Here is a 13,468-nt window from a genome sequence, read left to right as displayed (position 1 = left end):
TTTGTTCATGTATTTGTGGTAAGCACTGAGCCAGCACCCCAGCATCAAGACAGGTATTTTTAACATGCACTTTTTCTATCAGTGACTCTTTATGAGAACAGGCACATGGTTGTTGATGCATGACTTTATTTATGAGAGTCCTGGGACCCTCTTAGGTAGTGGGAGGAAGTTGGCTGTGAAGGGGAAGGTGAAAGTAAGGAAATGAGTTGGTAGTGGGGTGGTGGGAAAGGATCAGCCTGATTTACTGCTTTGGTGCCCCATTCTGGGTAAGGAGAGGATCCCTACCATTCCTCTATGGCGGGAGGGGGTGTTTCTTTATTACCTGGAGACTTGGTTGGGCAGACAGGTGTTAGAAAAGGCCTGTGTCCAGGGGTCATGGATGACAGCTCTCTCAGCACATGTGGGACTCCTCATTGCAAAACACATTGCAGTAACAAAGGTATTTATTGCTGTAGGTATAAATGTTGTGGGCAAGACATTTGGTGGTGGCTTTATCACACCCACAGAGCTGTTTCTTATGGAAGTTCTGATTTGCTGAAATTAGGCAAAAACAGACATTGAGCTCAAGTTGTTCATATCCCATGGCTACTTGTGGGAACCTTTCTATTCCAAGACAAGAAAGACTCTCAAAAAGACTCCATCTGAATGGGACACATAACAACAACACAAGGGATGACACAGATTTGCCTCACTTCTTAGCTACCATCTTTTCCTTTTCTTTTTCTTTTTTAGTTAAAAAGAGAGTCTTATGTAGCATAGGCTGTCTTTGAATTCTCTAAATAGCTGAGGATGACCTTGAACTTGTAATCCTCCTGCCTACACATCATAAGCACTGGGATTCTAGACATGACCAATTTTGCTCAATTCACACTTTTCATACAATTCTGTGGATGGAGCCCCAGCCTCAGTGGCCTCAGGATGGATGGAACTGGTTAAAAGCTATATGATCCAGTATTTACCTTGGCTGAGATTGGTCTTAAGGTAACACGCAGCTTTATTCTGATTGAAGTGCCAGAAGAGGAGCTCAACAGGGGCTTTTGGGATTTGTCCATTTCCCCTCTCATCTTTAGAGCTGAAGGTCACCTGTCATCAGAGGCCAGGGTTCTTGGAGCTTTAGTGTGTCTTATAAGTACAGATATTGGCAGCATGTGGGAGCTGAGGAGCAGGGCTGATCCGATGCTGCAGAAGTTGCCCAGATTCATCAGCACACTTCTCTGGAAATCTTCTGTAGTGAGGTCTTTTAAAAACTTACTGTACCTCCTTTACACAAGTGTCCCTCTCCCTGCTGCCCATGCCCTCTGCAGCCAAGGTGAGTCCTCCTTTTGCAAATGTACTTCTTGCTGCTTTGCTAAATAATAGATCCCTGTTGTTGGAGCACACAAACCTCAAGACAATGGCAAAGAACACATGGCTTGGAATTATGTCCACATAGCTCAGACTCATCCTCACATGTCCACTGGACAGAACAGAGTGGCTGACAGTCCTCTTTGATGTTTTGGCCATACTTAGCCCTGTTTGGGGGTGGCTGTGTGTTCCCTGTTTTAGCAGATGTGTGCTTCATTGACTGTAGGACTCAGCTTAGACACCACTGCTTGCAGGATCCACCTCAAGCATCAGACTGGGTGAAGGCTTTTTCTGTTCTCCTATTGGAGATTTCACCACCCTCTTCCCAATTTTCTTTACTTCCTACTTGACTGTGAGGTTCTTAATAAATTTACCTCCTGTACCAGTGAAGTCCCCAGTATGCATGTGATCAACAAACATGTGGAGGAAGCTTGGTGGCATCTCAGGGTCTTTCTTACCAGCACAGGTGATATTGTCCTCTTTGTAGGTAAACTTGTAGTTCAGAAATTTTGTGTCACATCCATGTTTCTCTAGATAGTACAAGTGATAGTCATGAACAGAGCAGCACCTGTTTGGGGACATGTCCTATTGAGGCTGCTTAGTTACAGCCCTGGAATCCTGGTGCCTAGCATTTCCCATGACCTTTGACCCTTAGCCGGGAGACTCAAGAACATAGGAAAGATCCAGATCAGAGGTCTCAATATGGTGCTTTTTGTTGCCTGGATCCACCAGGAAAATCAGGCAGTGGATACCAGCTCTGATCATCCAACGTTCTCACTGGGACACTGAGGCGGTGGCTCTTGGCTCTCACATAGGTCCTTCTTAGCCAGATTTACAGATGATAAAGGGCACTGGGTGGCCTTACCAATCTCTTGCATTCTTTGGGGATCCTCTGCCATTAGGGTGACAGTAGGAACCATAGTTGTCATAGATAAATGCAGACATGCCCGTTGTAATGCTGATTATTTTACTAAAATTCACAAGGCTCCCATGGATCTGTATTGGGTCTGAAAGGAAATAGAGAAATATCCTGGTGAAGTGTGTCCAACCCAGTGTCACATCTCTTCATGGCATCTGTAGGCTATCTTCTCTCCTTAAATGTGTCTTGCTCCCTCCTCCCACCAAGAGAAAGGGCTAGGGCAGCAGGAAGGAAAGCTCATGAATAGGGTGCCTCCCCCTTCAGTTACCTGCTTAGTTCAGGGTCAACTCTTACCAAAGGCCATGATCATGGCTGCTAGCAGCAGGAGGACCTTCATGCTGTCAGCTCTGTGAAGGATGTACAGAGAGACAGGCCTGGGCATTTCCTCCCAGGCTGTCTCAGCATCTGTCTGGCCCAGCCCCTTCTCTGCTTTCATACTCAGCAACCCCAGAGCACAGACATGATCTTGCCTTGATTGAACACAGAGTCTTCCCAATGGTGTATCATTCCTGTCATCTCTTCTCCCTTCTGGTCTGTGGTACTGGTCCTCGTACAGGAATTACGTAGTAATGGGACCAACCTTACACCTCCTTCATTCCTCCTGGCAAACTAGACTCATCCCACTGAATGGAGAGGCACTAGATATTCCATCTGCATTCTCATGTCAGATTCAAGGCTTGGGAATTCCATCCATAAATTCTGATCCCCAAAGTTCTCCTCCCAACTAAAACTGCACATTCTCTTTGCAAGCCTTTCTAACCCTTTGTCAATAACATGTGCACACACATGCTCTCAAATATTCACTCACACCCTCATGAACCCACACATCACAGTTGCCTGTGAATACTGTCTGGTACACACTTACCTGATGGGGGTTACATCCACAGCCACACACACATATGCACACACATTCACACACAGAAATATACACATACATGCATTCAGGGCTTAAAGAGTATTCTTGAGTTCTGTGGTCAAGACATGGGAACCTGCTAGATGTCTCAAATGTCACTGGAAAGGTGACAAGCAAGCTAGCCATTTTGCTTTATTGTTTCTATGACTACAGTTAACTTAGGAAACAATGAAGAAAGCCAGATGGTGGCTGGCATAAAATAACAATTATGTTTTAAACGAAATAATGAAATGGTGTTTCCTGAGTCAATACAAGTCCGAACAGGGTCTTCGGAACTCAGATTCAGTTACTCTGATGGCCGACTCTTCCAGCCACTCAATACTACCTTCTATGAGTACAACTGGTCACACAACAGCAGGTCGGTCATGCAGCCCTCTGGCTGCAGAACCATTCCAGTAATCATTCTATCTCTTCTGAAGTTAGAGAAGTTCTGCCAAGAGTCACATGTCACCTTAGTGTGAGGATAGCTACAAGCTTGAGAACCATCAAGCTAGGTGCACATTCTAAGAATTGTATCTAGTAGTCAGTGTGTGGGGGTGTGTGTATGTGGGTGTGTGTGTTCACAAGTTTACATGTGGCCCAAGCTGCATGTGGATGTGGATGTCAGTACACATGTGTTTGTAGGTTCATGTGGCAACCAGAGACTGTAGTGTCACTCCTCAAGCACTAAGTATTTTTCCTTTGTGACAGTCTTTCAGTTATCTGCATCCCCAAGGCTTTGACTGCCTATTGCCCCCCAAGCCTGGGATTACAGGCTTGTGCCACCACACTGGATTCCAAACCATCATATCAGCTATGGCCTTTTTGTAAGTGGTTAATTTATTTACCTGGGAAACTAAAGAGAAACATGCTTAGCTGAAATGTTCATCACCTGGGCAGACCCACACAGCAAACAGACAAGTTCAAGATTATTTTGAGCACATGATTATCATTTGAGAATGTGACTGAAACACCTGGGCTGCATCAGTCAGCATCTATCATCTGCCTTTGGTTTCTGGGAACTGAACTCGGGTCCCCCTGTTTGCACAGCAAGTTCATTACCAACAGAACCATCTCACGACTTTAGCTTCTGGATCTCTTCAGAGTCACAGAGCTCTCATGAGCATAGATCAAATATGCTTCAAGCCCCCAAGCACAGCTGCAGTCTCTCAGGAGCAATTCATTTCTCCTGTACGATACTGTCAGATGTTACTGTGGACTAGAGCCAAATCACACAGGGAACTGGGTTCTGGATCTGAGTCTTGGTGAAGGGAGTGTTTTTGGGATGGCATGATGAAGCCAAAATGCTGAGCAGCCATCCAATGCCAAGTGACCTTTCCCTTCCAATAAAATACAAATCATCCCTCTGTGATGTCTTCAATGAGGAATGGCCCCCATAGGCTCTTGTTTTTGAGCACTTGGCCCCCAGTTGGTGGTGTTTGGGGGAACTTTAGGAAGTGTAGCCTAGCTGGAGGATGTATGTGTTAGGGGTGTGCTTTGAGGGCTAATAGCCTCACCCCACTTCCTACTCTCTGACATATCTCTCTCTCTCTCTCTCTCTCTCTCTCTCTCTCTCTCTCTCTCTCTCTCTCTCTCTCTCTCTCTCCTTTCCTCTCTTCTCCTTCCTGTGTGTCCTTCCTGGTGGACTCTTTTTCTCCAGAACTGTGGATCAACATAAGGACTTTCATTCTTAAATTGCTTTGGGTCATGATGTTTTATCATAGTAACAACAAAGTAACTAATATTAGTTCCATATACTTAAGTAATTATCTTCATAATTTATTGAAATAAAAACACATAGAGGGCTGGAGATGTGGCTCGGTGTTTCAGAACTGGCTGCCCTTCCAGACAACTGTCATTCAGGTTTCAGGCTACTTTGCAGCTCACCAATGTCTGCAACTCTACTCCTGGGTGTCTGCTGCCCTCTTCTGGACTAAGGAGTACACACACATGCATGTGGCACACATATACACATGCAAGCAAAGCACTATGCACATAAAATCAATGCATTTTAAAGCAACATAAAGAGCACATTTCTGATTTGTACAGAACATGAATTAACTTCTTTCCATCGGATGGAAGAAATCAGATGTGGTGAAGAGTCTCCTACTGTATTATTTTAAATAGGCAATTCTAAAGTGTGGAAACTAACATAAGATGGATATTCCTGAAATAGGGTCTTTCTGTTTCTTAAGGGCTTAACTGTGGCCCTATCAAATTATATGTTCAAGTCCTCACCCTACTGTTTCAGAATGTATCTATGTCCATGGGAAAACAGCAGTTGGGTGGTGGAGGCAAGAGGATCAGAAGTTCAAGGTTGTCCCTGGCTACATAGTGACTTTGAGGGAAGCCTGAGATACTTGAGAGCTTGTCTCAAAAACACTGTGACTCTGTTTGGAGGTTAGGGGTTTAAATAGTGATTGAATTCAAAGAAGGCATTATGGGCACCTTCTACCAACATGGCTGCTACCATCCTATGAAGAGGTCTAGAAAAAGTGGAAAAACAATGGGAGGACACAGTAACAACGTGAGCATCTGCACGTTCACTGGAGACCCCTGCAGAGAAGACGAACCCTTACCAGTGCATTGATCTCAGACTCCATATTCAGCATTCCTCTGTTTTCCAGATATGACCTATTCCTGTTGCTTAAGATCTCCAGTCTGTGGTACTGTGCTCTGGCTGACTCCAGGAGAATCTTGTACTTTTGTGTTGTTCTGGAAACTGTTAAAATAAAGCTGGACATGCACAGATTTAGGGCACAGTTAGCTTCCAGATAGTACCTCCTCCAGTTCACAAATGGTCAGTTCCAATATCTGCCTACAGTCTCTTCTGCCTGCAGGTCATCTCCCCCACTTTTCTGACTCAACCTACTAATACACACAACAGCCTATATGAGCCAAACAATAACCCTCCAGAGTGGTGGAGGACAAGGATGAGTGTCCTAGTTTGCTTTTCTGTGGCTACAATTAACATCATGACCCAAAGCATTTCAGACAGGGGCAGGTGTATTTCAGCTTACAGGTTGCTGTCTAACATCAAGGAAGCCAAAGTAGCATCCTGAAGCAGAAACATGGAGGGATATTGCTTACTAGTTTTTTCCCCATGACTCCTTGTTCCCTGCTTCTCCCTCTTCCTTTCCCTCCTCCTCCTTTCTGGCTCTTTTAAGACAGGTCTCTCTATGTAGACTTGCTTTCCTGGAACTGGCTCCATAGACTAGGCTGGCCTTGCATTCAGAGATTCTCCTTTCTCTACACAGGTGTGTGCCTGTCACCACAGCCCCATTACAGCTGTCTTCTTTATATAGCCCAGGCTCACCAGTCTAGAGATTCCAGGGCCAACAAGAGCTGGATCTTTCCATATCAAACTACAATCAAGATGCAGACAGTTTTTCAGCTGACATTCCTTCTTTCCAGGTGACTCTAGGTTTCTGTCATAGTGACACCTGAAGCTATAACTCACAAATGTTTCTAATGCTATGGCATTTCTCTCTTGATTTTGTATCCTACAACTTTTTAGTCTTTTGGGTGGAATCTTTGGGGTTTTTCATCTAGAAGAGCATGATGTATCATATTGACAATTTGACAATCGCACTGTCTCTGTCCTGTTGTAGCCACCCTTTGTAGTTACCTGAGTGATACCTTAGATTTTATTATTATTATTTTTTGGTTTATTGTTTTGTATTTGGTCCATCATCTATTTACCCAGGATTCTATCACACCTTGGCTTCATCAGTCTTCAAGGAGAAGGTCTATGTTAGGCGTATGAGCACAGGATACAGTCCTCCACAGTCTCTGCTTACTTTGAATTTTTTGTGGCAGTTCCTGGACAGAAGCAACTCCACTTTATTCTGACAGTTCCAGATCCACCAATAGGCCAGGAGAGATAGCTCTGGCCTTGGAGTGTGGAGAGGGAGGTCTGCCTTTAACAGAGATGGCAGCCTTAGCCAAGCTGGACACTGCTTGACAGACACTGCTTCCCCCTCTTGATTCTCAAACAAGCCCTGAAAGAGGCTCTAAGAGACTTCTCCATTTGAACATGAGAATCAATGCTTAAGGTTGTTGTTACTGGGGGTCAGACCCTGCTAGGTCGACCCAGAAACTGTGTCTTTATGTTAGCGTGTATATGTTTGTGTGTGCCCATGCACACAATCAAACGTGTGTGTGTGTTTGTGGAGGCCATAGGTCATGCTCAGGTGTCATTTCTCAAGACACCATCTACCTTGTTTTTCAGGGTCATTCACTGGCCTGGAACTTGTCAATTCAGATTGTCTTGCATTGATCCCCAGGGATTCATCTGCCTCTCTTTCCCTAAGGCTAGGATTGTAAACAAGTGAGTGTTTTATGTCCATGGATTCTGGGCATTGAGCACAGGTCCTTGTTCATTTCTTGAAAGCACTTTGAGAACTGAGCCCCACCCCAGCTTCAAGGCTGATACTTTTAGTGTGCATGCTTTCTATCAGTGGCTCATTTTGAAATGAGAGAAACATTCACATGGTTGTTGATGCATAACTTTATTTATGAGAGTCCTGGAACTCTCTTAGGTAGTGGGAGGAAGTTGGCTGTGAAGAGGAATATGGAAGTGAGGAAATGTATTGGCAGTGTGGTGGTGGGAAAGGATCAGCTTGATGCACTGCTTTGCTGCCTCATTCTGGGTGAGGACAGAAGGGCCTCACCTTGCCACTGGGGTGGGAGAGGGTGATTTCTTTATCATTTGGGGTCTTGGATGGGCTGAGAGAGATGTCAGAGGAGGCTCATGTGCAGGGGTTTCAAGGCCACTCTCTCAGCACTTGGGTGGCTTTCCTTTGCACAATATGTTGGAGTATAACTGGTACTTCTTATTGTAGCTTTTCAGGTTCTTGGCAAAACATTCAGCAGCAGCTTTATCACATTGGCACAGCTGTTTCTTACAGGAGTCCTGCTTTGCTGAAATTAGGTGAAAACAGACCCTGAGTTCAAGTTGTTAATATCCCATGGCTGCTTGTGGGGACCTTAGAAGTCTCTTAAAAGGACTGCCTGCAAAGGCAGAATTCAATCTGATGGGGACACACAGCAACCACACATGCCACTACCAGGGGTTTGCTTCACTTTCTAGCCCCCTTGTTTTAAAACACTAGAGACAAGGCAGCATACGCTGGCCTTGAACTCTCTAAATGGCCGAATGTGACCTTGAACTGTAATCCACCTGCCTCTACATCCTAAACTCTGGGATACTAGACATGATTTATCTTGCCCAATTCATACAGTGGTAGGGATGGACACCATACCCTCATGCATGCTAAGGTAGCACTTTGCCCTCTGTGCTACCATACTAGCCCCACCTTCCTGCTAGCACATCTGCTCGTGTTAGCAGTCCCAGTCTCAGGCCTCTGAATGGATGAAACTGGTAAAAGCCTGTATAATTCACCATGTACCTTGGTCTTAAGTTACAGGCAACCTTATTCTGACTAAAGGGCCAAAGAGGAATTCAAAGGGGCTCCTGGGACATATTCATTCCCCCTATCTTCTTAGAGCTGAAGGCCACCTCTCATCAGAAGCCAGGGTCCTTGGAACATTAGTGTGGCTTATAGTATAAGCACAGATGCTGGCAACACATGGGAGCTGAAGAGCAGGGCTGATCCTGTGCTGTAGAAGTTGTCCAGATCCAGTAGCACACTTCACTAGAATTGTCTGAGGGTGAGATCTTTCCATCCTGACTGTGCCTGTTTTACACAAGTGTCCCTCTCCCGGCTGCCCATCCTCTATGCAGCCAGGGTGAGTCCTCCTTTAGCAAATGTGCTTCTTGCTGCTTTGCTAAATAATTGGCCCCTGTTGATGGAGCACACAAACCTCAAGACAGTGGCAAAGAACACCTGGCTTGACCTTGTATCCGCACAGCTCAGACTCATCCTCACATGTCCACTGGAGAGCACAGAGTGGCCGACAGTCCTCTTTGACACTTTAGCCATACTGGGCCCTCTTTGAGGCATGGCTGTGTGCTCCCTGTTTTAGCAGATGTGTGCTTCATTGACTCTAGGAGTCTCTTAGGACTCAGCTTAGACACCACTGCTTGCAGGAGCTACCTCAGGCATCAGGCTGGATGAAGGCTTTTTCTGCCTTCCTATTAGAGTCTTCACCACCCTCTTTACCATTTTCTTTGCTTCCTACTTAACTGTGAGGTTCTTAACTATTTACCATCCTACAGGAGCAAAGTCAACAGTATGTGTGTGCTCAGCAAACATGTGAATGAAGCTTGCTGGCATATCAGGGTCTTTCTTACCAGCACAGGTGATTTTGCCCTTTGTGGAGGTGAATTCATAGCTCAGTAATTTTGTGCCACATCCGCTTTTTTTCAGACGCCTGTAGCAACAGTCATGAGCAAAGCAGCACCTGGTGGGGGACATGTTTCATTAAGAATACATTTCCACAGCACCGGAGTCCCGGTGCCCAGCATTTTTCATGACCCTTGACCCTGAGCAGGGAGACTCAAGAACTTTAGAGTGATCCAGAGCAGAGTTCCCAATTTGTTGACTATTGCTGCCTGGGATCCACCACAACACTGAGGCAGTGGCCACCAGCTCCATCCGAGGCAAAGTGAAAGAGGATAAAGAGCACTGGGGTAGCCTCACCGATCTGTTGCATCCTTGGGAGTTCCTCTGCCACCCAAGCCACAGTAGCAACCATAAAAAGCATAGCTTGTTTCTGCTTTCTTTCCTGTTGTAATCTGGATCATTTTCCTAAAATTCAGAAGGTTCCCCTGGATCTCCATTGAGCCTAAAAGGAAATGTAGAAATAGCCTGGTGAAGGGTGGCTAGCCCTGTGCCACATCTGTGCATGGCAGTTCTCTGCTACCATTCCTCCATAAAAATTGCTTCCTTCCTCCTCCCACCAAGAGACAGAGCTAGGAGGATGGGGAAGGAAAGCTGAGAGAAAGGATACCTCCCTCCTCAGGTTACCTGCTTAGTTCAGGGTCAACTCTTACCAAAGGCCATGATCACGGCTGCTACCAGCAGGAGGACCTTCATGCTGTCAGCTCTGTGAAGGATGTACAGAGGGACAGGCGTGGGCATTTCCTCCCAGGCTGTCTCAGCCTCTGTCTGCCACAGCCCCTGCGCTGCTGTCATACTCAGCAACCCCAGAGCACAGGCATGCTCTTACACTGAGTGAACACAGAGTCTTCTCAATGGTGTATCACACTTGTCATCTTTTCTCCCTTCTGTTCTGTGGTACTGGTCCTCATACAGAAATTATGTAGTAATGGGACGAACCTCACACCTCCTTCATTACTCCTGGCAAACTAGACTCATCCCACTGAATGTGGAGGCAATGCCTCCCCTGACTAGATACCCCATCTGCATTCTCATGTCAGATTCAAGGCTCCCTTCATCAATAACATGTGCACACACATGCTCTTGAATTCTTTCTCACAACCTCATGAATCCACACACCACACTTGTCCATGAATACTGTTTGATACACATTTACCTGATTGGGAGTTACATCCACAGACACACACACAGTGCACACACATTCACACACACACACATGCACACACATGGGCCTGCACAATCTCTCTAATGCAGGTGAAGATCAGGAGTTTCTAGGCATTTACCTCTCAGATGCTGAAGTAGTTGCCTGTTCAAGGGCCTGTCTTGTTTTTCCTGAACTCCAACTGCCCTTAAATAGATGTTCTTTCCAGTCAGGTTGGGTGTTGGTGAAGGGAAGGGTGTGGTGGTGGGAGTGGCGTAATAGCGGACTCACAGATGGGTATATCCAATGCCTTGGATAGGTAATTCCCCTTTCTTCTGCTTAGCAGCTGGCAGGACAGCCCCAAAGGCTGGAAAAAATCCTTCATCCAGTGGGTTGACTCATTAATATATTTCAGTTGATATTGAATCCTCCCTCAGCTACTGAGAAACCAGGCTTAGGTCTTGCCTGGGGAACTTTCCATAAGCTAGTCTGTGTGTGACCACCCATCACCTCCCAGCAGCCACTTCCAAGAGTGGGCTAGGACAGTGCAGAGTGGAGAGAGGGAGAGTGTATGTACACCTGAAGTGTTCCTTTCTTCTGATAGCTGGAACATCTGGAAAGAGGAAAGAGAATGGTCATTCTGCACGGTTTACTCATTTCATCCATCAGCCATTCATTCGACCACGGAAGGGACACTAAGCCTCTGGGAAGTTCCATGTTACACAACCTTCTTGGGAGGTAATGAGGAGTAGTTCTTGGGGCCCCCATAGTCCTGTCTAGCATGAGAAGCAGTTTATTAGTTGGATTCTCTGTTGCCCCAAAGGCCAGCACCTCTACATTTTCTTCTTCATCTTCATTCTCCTCCTCCTCCTCCTCCTCCTCCTCCTCCTCCAACTTCCTCTCTCTTTGGTTTTTCATGACCAGCAGAGAGTACATTTGGACTCTGAGTGCTTTCTCAAGGTGAACTGATTGTGTTACTAGGGGAATTACTCTGTTTAGACTGACCTGTGGTTTTTTATGGAATCTGGGTTGAACCTTTGACCAGGTTTAACAGAAAATGGAGTTTCTTTTTTGCCTAGTTCTTACATTTTCCCTCTCCTAGCAACTAGAGAAGCTCAATACTTAGCTTATGTGTTCTTTGCATTAAATAAGGGCCTAGGTCCACTTTTTGTTTGGGTTGATAATAGACTTTGTTAACCATCGGTTGGATAATACCTAGTCTTTCTTTACGGATGTATTAGCTTATTTAGGATACAAGGCCAGAAGGTGAGAAGGGGAAACAAAATGAACAAAAACTGAAAAGCATGGACACTAAAGTGGTCATCCATGGAGAGGAGTTGAGACATGATTCAAACCATCATTAATGTGGTCTTGGACACACATGATGTAAAGTCTATTTTAAGAAGGGCACAAAGAATGACTGGGAGAAACAGAACTAAGAGCTGATGTGCCCCTTATGCCACTGCATCTTTTTTTACATAGCTTTCACCCTGTTGAGTGGGATAATGGATGCTGTAGTGTCTTCTGTAGATTCTTCTACCTGGCATTAGGACATTGTTACCAGAGTCCCAGGAAGGCTGAAAAGCTGGTCAGAGGCTGTGTAATGGAGAAACGTATCAGAAGCATCTGTTTATCACATTTAGTTAAAGAGACAGGGAGCAGTCATATTTGAAGGACTGGTTTACATCAGCTTCTAGAAGGTGCAGATCTCAGCAGCTTGTAATCTATAGGTAATCTCTGGGTGAAGTCTGTTAGCCAGGTAAAAATCTGCTGAGACAAATATAGACCAGGAACCAAATATTTAATTGTGTCTGTAAGACAGCCAGAGTAGGCTTATGTCTTTCAGACCCAATAAAAGCATGAACAATATTTTTCAGTCCAGAAATCTTGATGTACAGATTGGATAGACTTGTTTTTAGCATAATGAGAAGCAAACTTAAGTCTATATTGAGAAGACAACCAAAGGTAAATTAAAATCTTGAGCTTGTGACTACTTAATAAGCAGTGAATGCTTCACCAGCTTATCGTAACTCTGTTGATCTCATTTTGTATGACTTAAATGATTTTTGTAGCTCTAAAACTAGTACCTTAAAACTTTTCTTAAGATTCTCTAACTTTTGAAACCTCTACTGATATTTAAACACTTTCTTAGATCCTCAAATACTTCTTTTGTGACTTGTATTTACCAAATTTTAATATTTGCATAGACTTTTTAGCATTTATAAAACACTTAGACTTTCTAATACTGTAGGTCCTTATAATTTAAATTTTTATATTCTCAGACCTTATATAAATTTTACATTTTTTATCCAGTTATTCACCAAGAGACACAGGCAGTTGGAGCCAGGCAAGACTTTTTGCCTTTTTAAATAAGAGAAGAGACATAGTACCTAGTAGTTTAAACTAGCTAATGAATTGACTAACGAACTAACAGTGGATCTAATTGTCCTCTAGTTGTCAAGCTACCATTAGCTTAGACATCAATGTGATCAGAGACCTGAGAAGGAAAATGTGTAACATAGATTAATTTATATATCAGTCAAAATGACAGAGGTGATTAACCAGTCTGTCACCTTGACAGTTATCTCCCTCAGGCTCCTGTAGTTTTCAGGTATCATGGGCAGAGGCAGTCTGGGCATCAGGCACAGAAGACAAGAGACTGTTTCTGTGGAAGAAGAACATGGGAGAGACTGACCTTACCTCGTTTTCAGCAGTGTGAGACAATAACTCTTTAGATGTCCACTTTTTTGTCCACCATACATGCTGGGCCTAGCAGCAGGTGAAACATTGGGGCAGTTTTACCTGGTGGTTGTAATACCACAACCAATATTGAAGTCATCTGCCAGGCCAAAATTCTACTTGGACAC

General features: G+C 44.7%; 2 protein-coding genes across 2 annotated transcripts; both read right to left on the bottom strand.

Annotated features, from left to right (window-relative positions):
* Positions 1–391: 391 nt before the first annotated feature.
* Positions 392–2,600, bottom strand: LOC311599706 (phospholipase A2, membrane associated-like; the record flags this gene model as incomplete). Its single annotated transcript, XM_084785706.1, has 4 exons — positions 392–534; positions 1,803–1,912; positions 2,210–2,351; positions 2,558–2,600. The coding sequence occupies 4 exons, from the start codon at positions 2,598–2,600 to the stop codon at positions 392–394; spliced, it is 438 nt and encodes a 145-aa protein (XP_084641832.1).
* Positions 2,601–7,745: 5,145 nt separating this feature from the next.
* On the bottom strand, positions 7,746–10,984 carry LOC311599317 (phospholipase A2, membrane associated-like). Its single transcript, XM_084785139.1, has 5 exons — positions 10,744–10,984; positions 10,114–10,166; positions 9,761–9,905; positions 9,412–9,521; positions 7,746–8,078 (listed from the first exon to the last, which is right to left on the bottom strand). Exons 2-5 carry the CDS (start codon positions 10,154–10,156, stop codon positions 7,936–7,938), a joined length of 441 nt encoding a protein of 146 aa, XP_084641265.1. The 5' UTR covers positions 10,157–10,166; positions 10,744–10,984; the 3' UTR covers positions 7,746–7,935.
* Between the last annotated feature and the right edge of the window lie 2,484 nt (positions 10,985–13,468).

This window comes from Acomys minous, assembly GCF_964271855.1.
Source record: "Acomys minous genome assembly, chromosome: 6".
Taxonomy (NCBI): domain Eukaryota; kingdom Metazoa; phylum Chordata; class Mammalia; order Rodentia; family Muridae; genus Acomys; species Acomys minous.
The sequence above is the reverse complement of the archived record's forward strand: the minus strand, read 5'-3'. Positions and strand labels throughout refer to the sequence as shown.